Source organism: Puntigrus tetrazona, unplaced genomic scaffold (assembly GCF_018831695.1).
Source record: "Puntigrus tetrazona isolate hp1 unplaced genomic scaffold, ASM1883169v1 S000001062, whole genome shotgun sequence".
In the NCBI taxonomy this organism is placed as follows: domain Eukaryota; kingdom Metazoa; phylum Chordata; class Actinopteri; order Cypriniformes; family Cyprinidae; genus Puntigrus; species Puntigrus tetrazona.
This window is the reverse complement of record NW_025048651.1, coordinates 726,114-749,000: the sequence shown is the minus strand read 5'-3', so window position 1 is coordinate 749,000 and position 22,887 is coordinate 726,114. Positions and strand designations below refer to the sequence as shown.

The window sequence follows — 22,887 nt, the reverse complement described above, 5'->3', positions numbered from 1 at the left end:
CTGTAAACGTACTGTGGCCTTCCTCTGGTTCAGAGTTGCTTGTGGTGACATCACTCAATCCAGACTCATCAGATGTTTCATTTTCAGACAAATTCTCACAAACCACCTCACTGGCATCAAAATACTCTGCTGTAGAGTCTGCTACTGAGGGTGTACGATATAGCTTGCGGCCCTGAGATGGAGTGTCCTGCTTAATGACAGCACCAGATTTATTTTAAACGAGTAAATAAAAAACATTGACTTTAAAAGTTCAGACGAAGCACACACCTGATCTTGGCGCACAGTGCAGTAGGACTCATCTGAGGAATCAGATGATAGTGACACAGAGTGAACTCTGGTTAAACGTGACTGCAGCTCAAGCTAAACAGAAAAACCAAGACAGTAACACAAATTAAGCATGAATGGCAAGAGAGAGCATGCATGACATACAGTGTATAATTTAAATGAATTCAGCAAAAATCAGGACATAAAATGTTTCTTACTGGGTGAACAAGTGATTTTAAAACATAATGCCTTGCATTCTTTGAATTACCACTAAATACTCCGCTTTACGGGAGGATTTTCCAGACTATTTTTAAGCGGAATTGCAAATTGTCTTCACCGATTACCTCCACTAATCAAAGCATTCGGCATGTTCGTATGTGAGTGATGTCGCCTCCCAATACAAACACGCCTTCTAATATGTCCCGCCCCCTCACTTAGATTGACAGCATTGATGTACACATTGGAAATTCAAGTGCACAAGAAATTTCAAATTGCATTGAAGTTTTGGCAGGCTTCAAGCATGTCGCAGAGAAAGAGTCTGGAAAATCCTTCCATATAAGTGGTAGGTAGGTGGTTGCAAACTATTTATTTTTAGCTATAAAAAAGTTCATCAACTAAATGTGAACTAAATTTATTTAAAATGTAACAAACAAACTGATTGCAACCACTTAATAAATTCAAATGAATTATTGTTTTAGTGTAGGTGACAGAAGCAGCTAACAGTGTAGTCTAGAGACATTTTTTCTGGACACATCCTGGCCAGGATTTCTAGATTGCCTAAAATATCTGGGTTTTGGCCTTATTTGTGAGCAGACCAATCGTTGTATGACATTGGTTTCCTTATGTTTTCAAAACACTCTTGAGGTACTTTGAATTAAAGCAATACAGAAATCCTGGCAAGGATGCACCCAAGAAAAAAGGACACATACCCTAGTGTAGTCAGAGGTATACTAGTATACTAGCATAGTCTTAAACAGGGAGGAATGGTTACCTCTGAGAGGGTCGTGCACAATGTGGCTAATTGATCTGAGGTTGACTTCCTAAGGTCAGGTCCAGCCCAGGCATGTCTGACACGCTCACGCTCTACAGCCAGGGATTCATGGATGGATTTTAAAGATGAATGTACTGTAAACAGCAAAAAGAAGAATGAAAGATACAAATTCAACAGTTTGAGCAAAAAAAAAAAAAAAAAACAACCTCATAGAAACATCTCTTATCACCTGGTTGGTCACCAGAATTTGTTGAAGATTCAATTCTACAAACATGATAGATGTCTGTTCTTTAAAATAAAAACAGGCCATGCACTGACACCGGATATTCATGCCATTGACTGAAAATGCCTCTGAACAGATTACCTAATTTTACCTAAATTGCTAATCCTACTTATATTCACATACCACTCATCAAATAAAATGCGTGTATTGTTTGAGTTCATAGTTCATACTGCGAGCCTTAGTGCTCAAATGTCGCATTAGTGGGGTTGTTTCCACCAACGGAGTTGAAAAGCAACCCATGGCAACAGTGGAAAAAAGTAGCCCAATTCTGCAGGAAAAGTATACATGGAAGACAGAGTTACCAACTATGCTTATTTGGAGCGTGATCTGCAGCAGAAACCATCAAAAGCAGACCTTTATACAGTGATGCATTAGGCTATTATTAGAGTTGCTGTGATAGACTGTATTGGTGGTGATACTGGTGTTAAGCCTCGACCTTGTATCGGTCGGCCTTCATTTTATTAATGCAGTGTGACGTATTATATGGTCAAGCATTCGGAAATCACAAAATAAAACTAAGCAGTTTTATTACTAAAAATACCATGGTTAATTTTGGTAAAGGTTGTGATGTCTATGTTTTTGCTGAAGAAATTAAATAGACTGTAGCATAATCACAAAAATAGTGTCAAACTGGATATTTGAATTAAATGTTTGGTCAACATTAAACAAAGATTTGATTGTCCTGTAAGTGTAACAAAAGCAATTTTCAGCCCTTTGGGTGAATTTTTAATAATGCAAATTGTTTATTTTGTATTACATTAGGTACAGTGTTATTCAATGAAACCATAAATTACCTTGTATTTATATAATATTCCAGTTTCCATGACTTAGTGTATTAAAGTCAGATGCATTGGTGTAATTATTAACGACAATAACATTAGTCATTTTCAAAACCGATTTGCTGATAAAATTTAACTTTGAAATATTCACCCACCGTGCATCTGATTAGTTGGGAGTCACAAGTCCAAATGAATCAATGCCAAGGCTGAAGGCAACTGCAAGTTTGCAATAAGTTGTTTTTAAATTGAAATTGCAAAACACTTCTATATTGTCAACATTCAGGTTTTTAATGGGAAAATGCAATGGTCGCAATCCAGTCGCATAAAAAAAAAAAAAAAAAAAAAAAAAAAAAAAAAAGAATGTTTCAGACCTTGACAAATTTTGGATAAACTATTCAAATAAGTTGGTGTATTGCAAATATGTTTGTATGGTCTGTTAGAACAGTAAAATGCAACATGAATGATATTGTAAGTAAAGTTGTTTTACATCCAGGCTGGAATTATGAAAACAATATTTGGGACACCATGATCAACTTAGCATATAGACAGGGCAATGTTTAATATTAAACCAATTTATGGTGTAAAGCAAAATGTCTGTGTTAAAATAATGTTTGTGTGTTCAAAATGTAAATAAATACTACTATTTCTATAGTGGACGGTGGAGCGAACCAACCCTGTGACGTCACAACCAGTAGTACTGCAAGCTGACAGAACAATAGCTCCAAAAGCTAGAATAATGTAACAGTTTTAAAGAAAAGATGTTATATTTCATGTAAACGTAACAATTCCCTTATAGCATGTAGCAGCCATAATCACTGACTGGAAACTTCAACATGGATTCTGTGCCTCTGCACTCTTCCTCCAAACTCTGGGAGCATGATTTCCAAACGAAAAAGAGTTTACTTTTACCTTAAAAGAGGACTTTGGACCACTGAGCAATGAGTCTCTAGTACAGGAAAGGCTTAACACGAGAAATGCAACATTTGTAGCCCATGTCTAGCATTCATCTGTGCATGGTGGCTCTTGATTCACCGACTCTAGCCTCAATCCACTTCTTGTGATGCTCACCTAAATTCTTGAATGGAATTTGCCTGACAGTCCTCTCAAGGCTGCAGTTATCCCTTTTCCTACCACACCACACTCTGAAACAACCAGCCTCTTTAGCAATAAACTTTTGTGGCTTACCCTTCTTCTGAACAACATTGGACATTGACAAGGCAACAGTCCTCCTGATTAAATTGACCTGACCCACACTGAGAAACCATTCAAAGGCTTAAATCTTTGAAAGTTTACATCAAGCACATCAAGGTCAGCTCTAGAATCATTTGGATACAGTGATGAGAGTGGGGCACTGCATGTGCACAGACAGATGAAACTTTCAGTAGTCGAAAAACTATAGCATTTTGAAAAATTAAAACTTAATCTTAAATGTAAGGATTAAAAGACAAGAAATGCAATTGAACTTAAAGGCAATTCATTTAATAAACAGTGGGGGGTATACGCAAGTATACAGTGCATGTATAATTCAACTGCATGTAAATGAATGCAATTATTCCCTAAAAACAGCAAGAGGGTCAGGACCATTTCGCCACCTTCCTTTGAGGTATGACTGCACCCACACCGGAGAGGATGCTAACAGAAACGCTCAAATGACATTACGTGCTCTATACAATTCATACTATTTTCAATATTGACCATTTCTATTCTATTTTGGTTAGCCTATAAAAACTAGTTTCAAGCAAAGATCACAGCAGAACAGTTGTGCATCTCAGAGCAACACACCAAATCAATAATTTGAGTCATCCATTTAGTTGAAGGGAACATTAAACTTTACGGCAAGTTTCAGAAACCAAAGCTTCCTCGTAAGTGCAAAAACAGCTTTTACTGAAACCAAGCTGCCAAACGACAAATTTTGTACCTCCTCATGTAATCAAGATGAATATCTCAGCACAAGATGTGCAAGCCCTTACATCAACAACACCTACTACTTTTTAGCATCACCACTTTGTAAAAAAAAAAAAAAAAAAAAAAAAAAAAAAAAAAAAAAAAAAAAAAAACCTGGCATCACCTGGCATTTTCCAGACAATTGTGTTAGAGACATTCAAGATTCCTCTTAATTGAGAAGGTTTCAACTCCTCCACAATGCAGAATTTGTTCTATACAGGTATTCATACAATGTATGTCCAAGAGAATACACGTCTTTTCTTGGACATACAGAATTTGTTGTACTCTAATTTATGGCAAAATTTAAATTGTAGAAACAGAATTAAATTAAATCATATACCTTTGTCACACAAGGCACAGATGTCCAACTGCAGTTGCTTTCCTTCTGGTGAGAGACAGCAGGCGTAGACAGTTGGGTGTAAACGTAATCTGGTATGGACTGAAGGGAAGCAGCCAAGCCAGTTGATGTGCCCAAATGGCTTGAAGAAAACTGCCCCAAAAGTTGGAAATTAAAATGGAATCATTACAACAGGAAACAGGAGCAAAAGAGGAAAAGACATTCAACCCAACTGTGTGCTTCATTCAGTATTCTCTTATTCATATTGGAGAAGAAAAAAAAAAAAGTATATAATCATGCCAATCATCCTTAATGTAGGCAAGCTTTCCTCTTAAAATTACATAAGTATTGCAGTATAGGTGGGCTTAATTTGAGGTCATTTGCACAGAATCTAACAGCATTTGTGGCATGTTCATTTTAGTTGCCATCATATCCATTTTATCCACAAATGAATGCTTGCATTGTTAGGCCAAGATGCATTTTAAATAGTCAAGCTAGCCTTTAAGGCCTTTTTTGTTAATTGTATAAAACAAGTGTATAACAAATAAATAAATGCAATTAATCATTGCCCAGCACTAGAAAAACATATTCAATCCTCAAACAAGGAATATCACTATGAACTTACAAAGCCAAGCGATTCAACTCTTGACAACGTTCGGGAATGACCCCAGATCTTTCCAGACTTCTTTTTGGGTTTCTCAAGGCTAAGATTCTTTTATATATATAAAAAAAACAAACAACAACATTTACCTTGTTGCCATTTACCACTGCTACAGTCATAAAGCAAATGTGAAAAGTAAAAAGTGTGCAACATTATTGACCATTTAAAACAGATATCCTGCCCATCGAGTCAAATTTACAACCGGAGACTCACCTGCATGCTTATTCGACGTTCAAGGTCTGTGTTTGTGATGGGAAGACCACCTTCATGCCAGTGAAGTTTTTGTATTAAACTCGAGAGCTCAGCTAAATCCAGCTGACACCTGGCAAGTTCTGCGCATGAGAAACTAAATGTTAGAAGGAAGTAAAGAACATTGATTGTGTGATGTTTTTTGTCCAAATAACATTACATGCTACTTTACAATTGGTAAAAAAAGCATTTAGAAACACTTGATTATCTTTAAAATGTTCAAAAGGTTTTGATTTAAATGCATTGTTTACCAAATTATTTGCATAGAAAAATACAGAAAATTAGTAGGCATGTCCCACACTGGCCCCACATGCGCATGTATTGAATTAAAGGTATTAGAATGTGCTTACCTTGCTGGCACAAGTCAGCTTCCTGTGTCTGTTTGAGCCAATCGGATACTTTAGTATTTCCTTGAGATAGAGAGGCTGATGGGGAACCTTGCATCTCTGACCCAACCAATGAAACTGAGCTCTGATATTGTGACATCTAGAGAAGAGAAAATGTACAACAGTTCAATGAAAAACTAATTATTAAATATTATTAAACTAATAAAGACTTTAAGCAATCATATTTAGGATGAATACAAATTCCAACTCACTCTGTTTCTGTGTGCAAGACTCGCCATGGCAGGTAAAGTGCTGCTGGTTCCTGTTGAGAGGGCTTGAAGGACCCCGTGGTGCAAGTTTATAGCCTCATTTTTCTTGAAATGCCGATGGGCAGTCAGCTTGGTCAGCCAGATGTAGAAGATATCGTCACTCTTTGCCTGGAAGGAGAAGACAAGTCAATGCACCACAAATCAAATCATTAGAAAGTTGTATTTTATCAGTTTGCATGCCATCATCGATATCAGAGCCACTCTCATAAGAGGGTGTTTCCACACTAAGCATAAAGTAAAGCATATAGAGGGTCCACATTGAAAACTGACGGGCATTCTACTAACAGCAAGTTAGTTTGCAACTACATGTCAACTAACAGTCATATGAGAATTTAGTTACACACACACCTTGACATGGTACAAGCTGTCGCCAGCATCAAGATCGATGCGCTTAGATTTCCTGTTCACAGACATGACTGCAAGACTAACATCTAAAGCTCCATGAATCTTGCCTCTGGAAATCTGAGGGTGTGAGAAATTACACTTATAGAACACACACTGGAAGCAGATATTTAATAACTACAAAAAAGTTAAATTAATTTTACTTACATCCTGTTGAGTCTTCGAATATCTGAGAATCCCTTTATCCAATATAAAATATCGCTAAAATGAGAAAAATATTGCATTGGGACAGGTCACCAGAAGTCATGGTGGTCATTTTTTTCAATGGATATTTCTTAGTCCTCGCAACTCACCTTATGCCAGCCCTGGAGGGGATACTTGCGCTTTTTCATGAGCAATCCCTCACAAATGCCTGGAATGGTGTTATTGGCTGTATTTGTTCCAGTGACAGGTGCAGAACATTCTGCATCTGATATTACCTCCCAATCCCTGGAGTTCTGTATTAGGAGGAAAAAAAAAGTTTAGTTTTTTTTTTTTAAATAAAAAAGGAGATTACAAAATGAAAATTCAAAAGAATCAGAACAAAGAAAAAAAAAAAAAAAAAAAAGAGCCATTCACTGACTTGTCGTGAGTGGCGTGAAGATCCTGTGCTGCCATTACGGGAGTGTGTGGGTTTAACAGCAGAGAGGAGCGTCAATTTATCCAGAGCACTCACTGATTGGCTGCTACCCAGATGATGTCCGTCGTCAGCCATTGATGTAGTCAGTATGTTTAGGAGTCAGTCTGTCTATTGCAGGTTGAATGCTTCCATCAAATAATGTATGCTCTGAGATGCATTACACATACAAACATACACGAGTGGAAATAGGTGGAAAGCATCTTATAAAATTTCAGAACAATAGGAATGGCAAAATAAATATATTTTTTAACTACATTTGTTACTTGGTGTGTCATTTTATCTTACACCTTTAACCCCATGATCATTCATGTAGGGCCAAATCTAGCCTAAACCAACAAGCACTCACTCGCCTACAGGTTGAAGCTCTTCAGGAATTATGTAGAAGACTCCTTTGTGGTTGTTCTTGTTTAAGGCTCAGTTTGCAGTTATAAGTAACACGGGGACGTAAATGTAACAAAATCTATTATTTATTGGTTACAACACAAAGCAGTTAAATAAATGTAAAATAAAACAGGACAAAAATCAGCTATGTAACAAGTTCTATAATCAAAACAACAATGTTGGAGATGCTGCCTGCAGTAAGCATGAAGGACACCTGATACCCTATTGAGAGGCTTCATGGTTTAGGCTAGATTTGACCATCCTTACCCTACCTGATTAATCATAGGGTTAAAAGGTGCAATAAAAATGAAGCAACAAGTAACATTTTGTTTGCAAAAAAATGCATATCGTAAGGGAATATCATCTTTAATATTTGGCAAATAGTCAAATGCTAATGGTGCAAAGGCACATGGTAAATTGGTTAATACATACATCATTCACAGAATTACACAGAGGGTGAAATAAGGCACAGTGATATGTTTGAATATGCATCACACAACGTTCCAAAATTGTGAATTTAATTGATTTCCATTTTGAATTATGCTAAATTAAAATTCTGTGGTTGCTTTTCAATTGGAAGAATCAGCATTCACAATAAAAGGTGATCATTTCATTATGTTTTGCAAGACATAGGTGTGCAGATTTTCCTTTTTTTTTCTTTTTTTTTTTAAACATTACACTGTGTCATTCTAGCATTTAATACTTAGGACTTCAGACTCAAAACCTCAGAAGCACACTGTATTTAACCAGTTATTATAAAACCTGATTCATAACAGTGCAAAACATGTTAAGATTGATAAGATTCTTCATGCTAGAATGCTGTAGGTAGAAACGAAGCTCAAAATAAGGCTAACACTGAATCAGTTTAAAATGACAAAATGAACGGTGCAATTTGAGCAATGTGAACAAACAGGTTTAGGAAAACAGGAAGAAAAAAAAAAAGTTGTTTCTCTTAAAGTATTTGAAAAAGTTGGAGGAGTTCAAAAGTTACTGATTAGAAAGCTATTGTGGTACTTCCTCACGTTGAAACTGAAATACTAAAAGAAACAGCACAACTGCAACTTGATCATTAAAACACCACTGAGATTGAGTCGGAATGCTCAATTCATTAACTGAATATACATTTAAAAAAAAATTTAAAAAAAGTTTGCTGGGCCTGACTGGTCTGATGAGTGTGCGTGGAATGTTAGCAAACCGCTCAGGTGAGTTCAGGTTTAAGAGTTTCACTGCGCGCACACACACACACACACACACACACACACACACACACACACGTGCACATTAACTTACTGTCTATTGGCTTGGGCATGCTCTTATTAAAAACCCACTATATCCGCAGGTGTCTCTAAAACACACCACAAAAAAACTACAATTCTCTACAGACATCATGTAGAAAGGCTTGAAGACAGGCTATTATGATTAGATTCATCACATGACTACAAACTTTTGATTTAAACCGATTCTACTAACTGCTTGTTAGAAAATAACAAGCCAGTTGCACTCATTTAAACCGCGTTGGCACGCAAAGCTCTTTCAAATATCAAAGCTAAAATATGGATGGATCATTGGAATCCAAGAACCATATTCATTAAAACAAAGCATCCAATTAATTACGTAACTTTTACAAAATACTGCTTACCTTTGTCGGTCCGAACACATATTACAAAATCCGAGCCGAAAACACATACCCACTACTCAAAATAACGACAATGAAACACGTTTTGTGCACAGATTAGTTGACCCTTACCTCACACAGCCGAGTAGATTCACAAGCTCATCTCATTCACTGAACACGCACTCTTACCGAATCGCGGTCATGACGTCACAGAGGTGTGTTCACGCCTGCGAGATTGGATGAACATTTTTTGCAACATCAAAATCCTTATCATTTCGAGCTGTTATTTCCGTGTTGTAGGAAACAGAACAGAATATTCTAAAAATTGTATTTAGTCAGTGACATTGAGTTTTGACAAACTTGAATTAAATTTAAACCAAATTTTTTGGTCTAATGTGCTTACGAAATGTTTGGCCATCAAAATACAGTATAATTTTGTATGTATATATGTTGTATTTTTTTTTTATCAAATTTCCTAGTGTCCCACTTTAGGAAATGTGGTTTTAAGGTTGACTAAAATCAACTATAGAAGACAGAAGAAATTCTGACTGTGTTAAACTCTTTTCTTAACTCTTTAACAATAATAATAATTGCTTAATTTCTTTATAATAAATTCATCAATGCATTATTTTGTATTATTTGTCTGATGATGTTTGATTTTCCATATTTCAACCATCAATAACCAAGAGCATTTTACTATTTCACATGAATCAAGGTAATTTTGGCCTTTATCCTAGACTTTTCAGTGTCCCACATTAGGAAGCTGCAGATTTTCACTCAACATTTGAGAAATTATTTGTTCTCATAAATCACATCAATCCTTATAACATAATTTTCGACACTATAAATGATTTGAGTATTTATATCACCCTTAAGGTATGAGAGGGCAAACATATACTCCTATATGAGTTTTTGTTTTTTATAAATAACATAAGCAAGAGCTGTTCTTCCTAATATCCGCAGATCTGCAAATGCAGTTAAAATGTGGGGATTATCTACTTTCACTACACCAGGTCAATACCTGTACAACACATTCAGGATTTTTTTGCCTGCCTGCCTTATGTTGAAGAGTAAATAATAACCGGACATCCATCTTTCTATTCTAGCTTTAACTCTTTCCTTGTAAACCCTGTGGAAGAGTGGAAGACCTCTCACCTCCAGTTTACAGCACTGGAAAGGTCTGAGGATGAAACCCACTTCCAAATCTGTCCCAAATAAATAACACGCAAAGCATGTTTGTCATCTTGTTTAATGTAACAAAATGGTAATATACACCTTCTCAAACTCATTTTATTTTGTAACAGTTGATAAGCAGAGGTTCGATTGGTGATGTGTCTCCATTTTAAATAAGCTTATCTAAACTGAACAAAATCTGGATGAAAGACTGTTATTATAAAACTTCTTGCATCAAAATTATACAAAGCTTGAAAATGAAAATGGAAAGCAAAGTCAGACCGGATACAGTTAAATTCTTCTTCAATGAAAAAGGGGAAAGAGTCAACAGGGAATGAGAAAGACACCAAATGGAGACTCCCTCAGGGTACCAGTATAAATAATAGTATATGATTTGGTTTGTGCTTATTCAGCTGGTTCTCCTGTATCTCCTTTAGTTTTGGGTTCCTGCCACCATTCAGCCAGGAAAGATTCCTCGTAGTCCCCGATTCCCTCAAACTCTTCATCAGGAGGACTTGACAGAGCCGATGCTGCTTCCTCTGAACTTACAGTATCCTGTTAACAAACACACAGTTAATAAACACATAGCATCATTCTAATGAATAGGAATAACTCTGGTACAGCTAATTTATAGTGTGAATATAATCCGACCCAATTGCAGAAAACACTGTATCTTTTGAGTCAACAACAACAAAAAACTAAAACTAAAACTAAAACTCTGCCTATAGAGCAGACCACGGCCAATCGATTTTGTCAGAGCTATAAATACAATAATGTTTTCACATTTATTTGCATTACTTCATTTGAGTTATTTAAGGATAAATTATTTGTAATTAATGTAAAAAAAAACCTCTCACAACTCATGAATCTCTTCATGATAAAATGTCAGGGCAAAAGAATGAGAAACTGGCTCGAATCAGCAACGTCCCTGGACATACTTCCATACTCTTTCCATACTGCACGTAGAAAACAATTAGACTGCAAATTTATCAGGAGAGAAGATCGTGGACATCTATGCAAATCAGAAAAGAGGCAGATTCTTCTACATTATGTAAGAAATAAGTTTTTTATTCCACTCGGTTTACCTAACTAGTCGTTTTTGTAAATGTTTTTTAAATGAAGAATTTCGTGCCCCCCAGGCAAAAATATGAAACTCAGCCTATAAGGGTCCTGTAGTTGTAGTTGCCTTGTGTTCGCTACATTTGCGAGCAAAATGTAGACAAGCTTCTTTATGCGCAGTGCCACTGTCAGTATGCTATGTATAAGTGCATGCTCTAGGTATCTAAGCGAACCACACCAAACCAATAAAATAAACATTGTATTTTTGTCTGGACAAAGTAAGTGAACTTGTGGACTTATTAACTGTTATTTAGTTTGAGCAGGGATTCTGTACATTCATCTACACTATTTATCTACTGACATATAGCAGTAGTCAGTCAAAAATAATTAGATCATATTATTATAATTGAGTATTATATGATGAATTTTAGTAATCAGAATTACCAACTATGAATGCATATTTGTCATGTTGACTGAATTAGGACTAGTGGTGGTGCTTGTTTATCATTAGGTGTTTCAATTAAACAATGATAAGATAATAATACTACTATGAATTCTAATACTAATAACAAACTTTTAGTTCGACTTGAAGTAGCGCTGCATCCATTCATTAATGTGTGACAACAAATTACTGCAAAAGAGTTTGACAGCTGATGGTTCCATATGCTGTTAATCGTTCTTGCCGAACTTTGACGTCATACGCCAATCATTGAATGCAGCGCCTATACAGGTCGAACACAGCTCTTCTGATTTTAAATTTAATTACTAAAATAAATTACCTGCATTTAAATTAGTATTTGTCTTAAAATATTTTAATAGAACCATCAGCTGTCAAACGCTCTCGCGGTACTTTAATGTCATACACTGATAGGTGGATGCAGCGCCACTTCAAGTCGAACACACCTAATATGAAATGCACTAGGGATTAATGAGCTGCTGGGTATATTTATATTAATCAAGTAGTTAGCGTTTGCTCGAAATGATTTGCTGAAATCTGTCATGACCCCACTGAACAAACGTTTCAGATGCATAATCACCTGCTGGCTTGACATAGGTTGTAGATGTGCAATCTTAATATCACGAGAATAATAGTCCACGACTATCAGGTATTTCTTACCATCTAGTTCACATATGTCCAGAGCAATCTTTTGCCACGGCCCATCAGAGAGAGATGTAACTATCAGGGGCTATCTCTTCTGTGTTGGCTTGTAGACTTGGCAGAACTTGTCTCAACTGTTTTTGTGATGTCTCTGCCTATTCCAGGCCACCACAGACCTGATGACCTGTGTGAAGCTGATGTAACACCTCCAGTCTCTGCGAACCAGGAATCACAATTCTGTCCTCATACAGCAAAAGTCTATCAGTTTCAGAAAGGTAAGATTTAGCTGCATGAAACTCTTGCAGTGGGTTTGCCAACTGAGACGTCTGACTAGGCCGTCCTTGGCGGACATGCTTGCAAACTGTCTAAAGATCTGAATCTTGTAGAGTGGCTTTCCTTATGGCATTTAACCTGTCTCCACTTACGGGCTTAGTGAGCGGTACTGCTTGTACGAACACTGTCACATCACGCTCAGTGTCAGACTCACTCTGATGAGTCAGTTAATTTCTGGAAAGAGTGTCTGCCACCACAAGCTGTTTTCCTTCACTTTCATGTTCATCAAACCAATCTGTCACAATCTGTCTTGCTGTGTGTATTGGTGCATTATCATCCTGATACACTGCACCGTCTTCAGGATACAATGTCTGAACCATTGGGGGTACATGGTCTTCCAGAATGGTTCAGTAGTCCTTGGAAATGAAGCACCCTGAGTTGGATTTACCTCTTATGTTTGATTCGACAGCTATTAGCCTGCTCCTAAGTTTCTTTATTAAAGACTCACTCCGTTTGAATTATTCCTGTCTGCCTCTAAAACCAGTGTGTAAATAGCACTGAAAAAACAAGTATCCATCTGTATTATCAGTGACGTAGCAAGAAAAGATATGTGCTGATAAAGCTACCATGTGTTTGAATCTGCCTTTTGGCAAACTCATACTGCAACTTTTCCTATCACATACCAGATCAGAAAGGCATGTATTTGTTAATAAAAACCACAGTAATTATTTGAAAAGTTGAAATAAAACGTCTTATTAATAAAACACTGTTATTAGATTAGGTTTTTGTCATAAATAAAATGGCATGCCTAATTTTAGCTATATGATAATTTATACTCAATATTATTGCATATTGTGTTAAAATGTAGTACACTACTGAAGTATAAATATCTGCCACCTAACTACTATTTACACAACTATTACTAAAGAAAATGTAAACAGAATGTATCATTATTTGCATATTTAGTGTAATTATATCACATTTTCCAATTAAGGTTAGGCTTAATTCAAATGACAAATAAACATAATTGAGCACAGGTGTTGAGGCTGTTACCTTACAAACAAACGTGCTTACAGTTCTTTTTACGAAGGCTTGTTAATAAGTATCATAGTAGTAAACAATGAAATATTTCCCAATTGAACTCATCAATTAATTCATAATTGATAAATTTGACATTTTACAGAACTGACCCTGAGTCTTGACAGTTGGCTACAGCCCTGCTACTAATATACTCTTTAAATCTTAGCCAAAGGAGCACCATTACACTTTTGAGGTGATCCAAAAAATTATTCTGGAGGTGGACTCGCATAAACTCTCTGCCAGAGCACAGGCATTGAAAACAAAAGTCTTCAATTAGAATTTGTGAGCAGTGCTATATTTGAGGACCCCGTTCTGTTTGTTTTATGCAAATTCTCATGTTCACATTTTTCTGAGCAGAGGACATTTTATTTTAAATTGCTTGTTTAATTGAACATGTTTGTCATGTTTACAAGCATTAACAAGCAAGCATACAATTTATAAAATGTGTGCCCCTCACTTACACATCTGCCATAAATACTATTAAAAGATGACATCAGCTTTATACAACATTCTGTCCAGTTGATAATACCTAAAATAAAATTGACTGCAGGCCGCATATCCTTTTTCTATTTAGCACCCAAACTCTTGAACAATCTTCCTAACGCTGTTTGGGAAGCAGACAGTCAGTTTAAATCTAGATTAAAGACACATCACATCACTAAAGACACATTATTTAGATCACCTGGAACACTCCCCATAACACGCAATGCACTCATTACATTGTAAAAAGAATGGCATCTACGCTAATATTAGTAACTAATATTAGTTTCTTTTATATTCTATTTCTCAGTTTATATCCAGATCAGATGGTGGATCATCACTAAGAGATGACTTTCAGCAGACACCAGAACACCTAGATTAGCCCCCTGGACAGATCACCGAAACCAGACGCACACACACACACGCACACACCCCCACCCAGTCTTTTGCACAATCTGATATGCATAATTAAGTGCTGGAAATCGAGTCAAAGGAGAACTGGCCCCAACTGAGCCTGGTTTCTCCTAGGGGGTTTATTTTCCCCATTCTGTTACAAATGGTGTTTTGGTTCCTTGATGCTGACATTTAATTTCAAGCGGTATCGTCAATAGTGTTTAATCTCATCATTATACATTACAATCACTCTATTCTACTATTTAATATTGTTCAGTGCATTGAAACAATATGTATTGTTAAAAGATCTAAATAAATAAATGTGATTGATTGATATATTGATATTGTGTTATATAAAATAGATTTGAATATGAACTTGTTTTATCTGTTAATTTTCTTTGTGCAATTGTAAGTTGCTTTGGATAACAGCATCTGCAAAATTACTATATGTAAATTTGAGGTCTGAAAAAAAAGAAATCCTCTAAATAACAATATGTTTTTTTGGAATTTGGGAGAAATGTTGTCAGTAGTTCGCATAATTAAACAAAAATGGAAATTTTACTCAAACACATAACAAGAAGAGAAACTGATCATTTTGCATTAGTGTCTTTTTTTCCAGAGCTGTACATGTGCCTAGGCTACTATACCATTGGGCTCTAGTTTGAACATGCACTGTGTCATTAACAAATAGATATATGTTGCAGGCTTGCAGAGATAAGGAAAAACTTTGCAAATGACATATGCACAATGTGAAAATTCTAACTACTTCATTCTGACTTGACTGCTCCTAAAATGTGTGTGTGTGTGTGTGTGTGTGTGTGTGTGTGTGTGTGTGTGTGTGTGTGTGTGTGTGTGTGTGTGTCTTTGGCTTGAAAAATCTATTCCAGGTCAACCTAAAACAATGTGAGACTTTACTAAACTACACAGCCACCACACACCACTGCATTTGCCATTCAAGAAATATAGTTGGCTTATTTTAGGGTTATTTTATGTAGCTACTGTTTACCTCGTCATCTGTCTGTAAATAATTCTGTGCAAACTCCAGAAGTTCCTTTAGGTTGGTGGTTTGATTTAAATATCTAAGAGCCTCCTGTATGGACACAAAGACAGAAATGTTAAAATAATAGGTGCCTAAGCAAAGCCAGAACATTTACAAATCAATGTTGTCAGTTGAAATAGACTGTTTAACAAATAAAAAGTAAAATGATTGCAATAACTGTTCATGTGTTTTGTCTTCTATATTTCAAAACCAGGTAAAGCTCATATCCCTTATTATCTACCAGGCCACTTCAGAATGGCTGAGCCATTCTATAAAAACAAATATACCTTTATCAATAGTTTCTGTCATGAGGATGTGTGTGTGAATTTGTTGAAAAATGCATTAAATAAATGCATTAAATAAAATAAAATGTTCTTTTTATCAGGATACTGTATTTTTAAATGTATGTTCTTTTTTGTTGTTGTTGTAAAATTCAAATAAAACAATCTTTAAACAAAGATTTAAAAAAAATCTTGTTTTCTCCTCCAACAAAAAAGGACCATATGGGTCATTTGTGCAAATACCTTATTATGACCTATATTTACATTTTAAAGGCAAGCACCCTCTAGCGCGTGTAAAAATAATGATCAATGACTCATGCTGCGTCTATTTTCATGACGTATGACTGTGATTACCAATCAAAATGCAGTTTGTTTAAATGCAGTTTGTGGACTTTTTACATCAGTCATCTTCAAAACGATACTTGTGTTAAGAAAACCGGGAGGCTTGTAACTCTCCCTTTAACTGTACAATAAATAACACTGTCAAGATTCATTCACGGTCAGAATAGTTCATCAGTGGTTCAAACATAATGCCCGAGCCCAGCACCAGCATTGGCGACAGCCGGCCGAGAGAAATCATGCAGCGGTGGGCAGTGCTGGAGCTCCGCTACTAACTCTTGGGCTGGACGTTCACTCTGGTCACCGACCATGCACCCCTGCAATGGATGGCCCAAGCCAAGGATACCAACGCTAGGGTGACCGATGGTTCCTTGCGCTCCAAGGCTTTCACTTCATTGTGCATCATGGAGCTGGAGCGGCAAACGCCAACGCCGACAGCCTCTATCGGATCTGGGCGGCTTTTGCCGGTCTGTCAGGGGTCACTCTCCACCCACCCCCTATTTCTCCCCTACTCTCACATCTTGTTACAAGATCTTGACAAGCGTCCTGAGAGTTCATCAGCACTTGACAGTGTTATTTACTTGGCAGTCAATTGGAAAGCTTTTGTAGGTTTGGAACGACATGGTGGTAAAGGCTGATTTATACTTCTGCATCTGACCTACACTGATGCCTTTAATATTTATACTTCTGCATTGGCATGCAGAACATATGGCAGACCGCTAGTCTGCAGTGTCCACAGGCATGTTGCTGGTGTAACCTTAACTATCACATCAAAACCAGGTGTTTTATAAAGCTCATGTCCCCTATTATATCTTTTATGTTAAGATATCTCATTGCTTACTGTTAATGTATTGCACATTTGCAAACGTTAAAGAGATTTTTCAAAAAGGATGAATATTCTTTTTTCATGGTATGCATGTGTGTGTTTATACTCACTGGTCGTGGTTTGAAATGCTCATCCTCCAGTCCCCACTGTTGTCTGTAGAATCTGTAGTAGGCCATGTTCTGCTGCATCACTTGATCATTTGCATCAAACAGCAAATAGCTTGCTGCACACGGTGCTGCATTTCGAACATCATTTACTAGAAGAACAAATAAATAAAAAACATAATTTGACTGTTTGTTTTTTTTTTTAATTAAAAACCTTTTGGCAAATAGTCTATGGGTGCATTTGAAGCAGTGTAATTTATAGAGTATATGTCACTTTTACACCAAATTCACATATTTTATCTAAAATGGCACTCAATTTAAAAACTGGGGATCACATTATGAGATTGCTATTCGATTAAAATGTATGAAATGGTCAAGTGCAACAAATCTATTACACTAAAATGTCTTGTGAGCATGTTATTTTGACAGAATACAAAATATCTGAATACCTGTAACTAAATTGTCCAATTTGTCACTTAACATCTAGTAAATTTTCAAGTTGACTTAAGATACTGAGAGAGTTGCATGTCTCTTACATCTTTCCACATTACATGTACTAATATGAAATATGGGCATACTGTAGTTTTTTTTGGTTTTTACTGCTGACAGAAGACAGTTAACAATTTTTGTTTTGTGTTTGTTACTTACATTTGTAATAAGCAAACTGCATGTAGTGGTACATGGTGGCAACAAATTTTTCCACAAAGAAACCACCAACATTTGGAATCAAATTTTCCTCACATTTTAGTTTACACTTCATTACTTCAAAATAGAAATCTGGGGAGAAAAAAGAGAGAGTGCATTGCATTTATAGACTACTGACACAACCTTTGATGGGACTAGACGTCCTATGTCAGATCATTCCTTTTGAACCAGACTTATTTGAATTGAAGCAAATCTGAGAATGAATAATGACATCACTGACCGGCTAAGGTGGGGTAGAAGTCTTTAAACTCCTGCACATCGTATGACCCCTCACAGGACATCAAACACGTGCTGAATGTTTTAAAATACTCAGCAGCTGCCAGCTCCATGTCTCGAGCACTGCTGCTAAAATCCCCTGAATTATACAGCTTTACAGCCTTCAAGAATAAAGCCTAAGAAACAGATTGATATGAATCCATATATTTTTTGTGACCTTATCAAATGAGAGAATAAATTAGAGAGAATAAATACCTCATATGGCTTCTCCTCATGGTCTATAAGATATTCCTCTGTGTCAAACAGACTTTTATAGTAGTTAAGACTCCTAGATAAAAGGGAGTCCTCAGGGTTTCGCTGTAGATATGTGTGTGCTGCCGAAACTGCTCTCTCCAAATCATTCATCTAGAAACAAACAACATAGGGTAATTTAGTGCCTGCATTGTCTTGTTTAAATATTGTTTTGCAGTCACACAGATGAGCTATCTCCATTGGCTTTCTCAAATATATGTTGTGAAAAAAGACAAGTAACATTTAAATATGTATGTGCTTATGAAATATCTATTCGCACAGATTCATCGATCATCAGATTCATTTTAGTAGAAAGGTTTGGTTTAATTACAAAATGTAAAATTGTTATTATTGTTGTAAATGCTGAAAAGATTACTTAAATAGCTTTATACTTTTCAGAATATCAAGGGTTACTAGATAAATTTATCTTCAATGCCCAGCAATGTATATGCAACACATTTTTGCAAATACACTATAAAGGCATTAGGACTAAATAGAGTAAGTGTATGATTTCTAGTATAAGATCAATACTCTCTTTTTTAAATACACTAGTTAAAAAATATAAAAGGAACACTTAAACAACACAATGTAACTCCAAGTCAATCACACTTCTGTGAAATCAAACTGCCCACTTAGAAAGCAACACTGAATTTCACAGGCTGTCGTGCAAATGGAATAGACAACAGGTGGAAATTATAGGCAATTAGCAAGACACCAACAGACCACTTCTCAGTTCCAATGCTTTCTGTTTTGGTCAGTTTTGAATGCTGGCAGTGCTTTCTGACTAGTGGTAGCATGAGACAGGAACTACAACCCACACAAGTGGTTCAGGTAGTGCAGCTTATCCAAGATGGCACATCAATGTGAGCTTTGGCAAGAAGGTTTGCTGTGTCTGTCAGCGTAGTGTCCAGAGAATGGAGGCTTCCAGGAGACAGGCCAGTACATAAGATTTCGTCATTTATCTCTTCTAAAGCTCAGAGGGACTCTGGGCCAAGCCATTTTGTGGAAAGTTCTGGCAACGTCATGTCCGTGGCCAAAAATAGTTGCGGTAGTACAACATATATATGTATTAAAAAAAAAGTTACGCACAACATTTCCTAAAAATGCATTCAGATTGTAAAGATTTGTACATGTCTACAGTTGCATGTCCAATTGTTACTTTGAGCTTTGTTTAGTTCAAAATATACCCTGTTGTGAGAGGACATCCAACTCATACCTAGGACCCCTTTATAAGGCTGGTTATTCACTCCCCCACCTACAATTCCTGCTTTACCTGGAATCTGAACCTGTGACCTCCAGGTACAGATCTAACTCTCTGTCCATTAGGCCACAACTGCCCCCTAAATTTTAAATGTCCAAGTGACACTTTTAAAGTGTTGATGTAGTCATCAATGGGTTACCTTAAAGCCACTGACTTGACACTTTAAAGGTGCAATTCAGGTCACAACACCATAGTCATTACATCAGAACTTAAGTAAGGTCTGAGATGATTATGCTTTGTGGAGGAATCAATATACACAACAGGAGCACACCCAACAGCGTAATTCAAAATTTAATGTAGTTTTCTAGTTTTAATCAACAAATCCAAAGCAAAAATGTTAGCATTTTACTTTGACTTTTTGACCCTATGCTATTAAAAAAAAATCTTATGTCTTGTTTAGAATTATAATTGGTACCCTTTTTCTATTCAGGGGACATTCTCTAAAAGGCTACCTGTCTTTATCAGAAATTATCCTGTTTACTTCCACACAGTTACACTTCTAGTTAAGAATCTTGCTCGCTGACACCACAGTGGTATTGAAGAGGGAGCGGAGAAACAGCTGAAAACACATCTAAAATAGAATGAACATTTGAAACAGAAAATCTCACATAAGATTATTGTAGAGTATGTACCATCTTGTTCCAGTTGTAGGACCATAAAACATTGTAAAAATAAGTGTGTTATTAACCTTTAACTTTTTTATATCTATTTGTATTCTTTTCTTTCAGATGCTAGAGTCTACAGAATCAGACATTGATGCAGCGATGGCAGAACACCTGAAACATGCTTCAGGACGAGCGGTGGGTGACGGATAGAAAATTAAGCCTTAACACACAGACTCTAGAACCCTGTCATGCATCAATGGTGGAACACATGATTCACACTCCTGGAAGAGCTGGTGGTCATGGACCAAGAAAATGAGACTAAACCTTTAGAACATTTTGTAAGACTTTAAAAATAGAAACATATGTGTTAACTGTGATTCTTTTTATTTTCTTGTTTAAAAAATGCCACCTTAACATTAATGTAAAACTGTCAATTGTCACAGAAAATGTCATTGCCACAGATTTTATGATAAATCACATTCATACTGGATTATCACCGTGATTTTGCCAAGTAAGACATGATCCTGGATAAACATTCTTGTTGATCCTGGAACAACATTCCAACTAACCAATCAGATTTGAGGGATAATCTTTCTGGAAAGATCATTTTTAGGATTATGATCAGGATTAGGTGCTTCTACACCTTTGTTATTATTTCCCACTGATTTTAGGAATACATTTTGGGTAGGGCTGGATTTAGGGGTAGGGATTGGACAGTAATGTTGATCCAGGATCAGCAAGAATGGTTAGAATGGTAAACTACCCAAAAACTAATTTACAGGAACAGTAACCCTGAACCTTTCTTTGCTAAAAGGCACGTTGCATGGCATATGATTCAATCCAATCCAAAAGTGATTTCATTATTAATACACATTATTTGATTAAATGTTTAAGCTTGTATTGATAGAAGTTGTTGAGATCGCTACTGAATTTTAAAGGAGACAATTAGAAGTGATTTAGCCTTTAGCTGGCGAGAAAATCTGAGCACGGTGTATGATGTGCTTGAGATCTTTTACAAAGCTGAGATCTTCACTGTCTTTAGCTATGGAAAAATCTGTGATGGTGATGAAATCTCTTCTAAAATGTTAAAGCAGCACATACTGGGAGTTTTAGGTTGAGTAGCAGGAAACTCGAGCAAAATAATTTTGACATTATACCTTTATAGCGCGGTTGTTTTGCGATTACGAAGCGTTTCGTGCGTGGACGTGGCATGTGTGCCGGACCAATGAAACGCAACGCACCGATCTAGATACATAGCCTTAATCAAAACTGCATTATTGTTCAGAAAACAAATTTCATCTTAACACTTAAGCATATATGCTGTGGTTGTTACACGTGATTACGACGAAATTAAAGCTATTTGCAGTAGGCTAATGCCCATCCACAGTTTATTACAATTTTTAGTGAACAGTTCAGGTTGTTTGTAAAAGTACTCTTACCTGGTAATAGACGTATTGAAGGTACCTGTAGGGTATTCTCTGTTCGAAAGCACCAAAAGTCTCTCGCTTAGGGTATGATATAGAAAACACGGGAAAGTCTGTTTTGCACCTTTTCAGGCATGCGGCTCGCATTATGATGTGCCCCATAACCAAGAGGGTAGTTTCCGTGTTGTTCTCCTCGTATTCCCGGCCGGCGGTGTTGCAGTTCTGACTGCAGTGCGCTTCGCTGTCCTTCAGCAGCCGATGAAGCCGTAGGCTCAGCTCCAGATATTTAGCGCTCTGCTTCCAGTCCTGAGCCGCGTACATCTCTAACGCGTGTCCGTACGCAGACTCCAGCGGCATGAGGTCGTTCGCTGGGAAGCTTTTGAAGCTGTATTTCTCATACTGAGCATTCACAGTACAGAAAAGATAGGCAGTACCGAAAAACACGACTAAACATATTCTTGTTTGGGCCATGCTTCAGTTCACGCTTCCGTTCCTTACCGTAAACGCCGATCCCCGTGTAATAAAAGAGAGTGGAGATTCATGTCAGACTGCACGTAGGAAATCGGTGGCCCTTTGGGGTTGAAAGAGTTTTACGGTGATGGAAAACTCTGCTTGCTTCCCAAATCCTGATCTGGACTACTTCTCTGGGTCTAAACGTCCGTCAATTTTATGTAATCTAGTCATGCTGAGAAAAACTCAAAACTCAAAACAAGTTTGACATATTATTGATTTAATATGAACAGAAACGTAATTTTGTCTCTTTTTGTGCCACATGTTTACACTTTTGGTCTGTTGGATAATAAACGTTTAGTTATGTAAAATGCTATATGGTAATTCAAAAAAGTTTTAGAAATGTGTTGTTTTTAAGCCCTAAATCCACCAAACGCAAAATTATATAGCCACCTTACTGAATAAACCGAAGTTATTATTTTTTATTATTTTATGTATTTATTTATTTATTTATTTATTTAATCCGAAATGTTGTGTTACAAATTTATAAAACCATGCAGTTCAGTTAGCCTTCCTTATACTGACAAAACATTTTATTAAATATTTATA

At 36.5% G+C, this 22,887-nt stretch overlaps 2 protein-coding genes across 2 annotated transcripts in view; both read right to left on the bottom strand.

Moving 5' to 3' along the window:
- Positions 1 to 9,387, bottom strand: part of LOC122340552 (oxysterol-binding protein-related protein 7-like) — a 31,268-nt gene extending 21,881 nt beyond the window's left edge. The window contains 14 exon segments of the mRNA XM_043234114.1: positions 13 to 187; positions 268 to 360; positions 1,256 to 1,389; positions 4,602 to 4,655; positions 4,658 to 4,751; positions 5,224 to 5,310; positions 5,473 to 5,591; positions 5,859 to 5,994; positions 6,107 to 6,271; positions 6,512 to 6,625; positions 6,713 to 6,766; positions 6,859 to 7,002; positions 7,128 to 7,331; positions 9,313 to 9,387. Coding sequence (XP_043090049.1) covers positions 13 to 187; positions 268 to 360; positions 1,256 to 1,389; positions 4,602 to 4,655; positions 4,658 to 4,751; positions 5,224 to 5,310; positions 5,473 to 5,591; positions 5,859 to 5,994; positions 6,107 to 6,271; positions 6,512 to 6,625; positions 6,713 to 6,766; positions 6,859 to 7,002; positions 7,128 to 7,259 — 1,501 coding nt within the window. The 5' untranslated portion in view covers positions 7,260 to 7,331; positions 9,313 to 9,387.
- A 1,026-nt stretch (positions 9,388 to 10,413) lies between these two features.
- On the bottom strand, positions 10,414 to 22,451 carry p3h4 (prolyl 3-hydroxylase family member 4 (inactive)). The gene is made up of 7 exons (XM_043234076.1): positions 21,844 to 22,451; positions 18,503 to 18,652; positions 18,252 to 18,423; positions 17,975 to 18,103; positions 17,333 to 17,478; positions 15,744 to 15,827; positions 10,414 to 10,908 (listed from the first exon to the last, which is right to left on the bottom strand). The coding sequence occupies exons 1-7, from the start codon at positions 22,297 to 22,299 to the stop codon at positions 10,759 to 10,761; spliced, it is 1,287 nt and encodes a 428-aa protein (XP_043090011.1). The 5' UTR covers positions 22,300 to 22,451; the 3' UTR covers positions 10,414 to 10,758.
- Between the last annotated feature and the right edge of the window lie 436 nt (positions 22,452 to 22,887).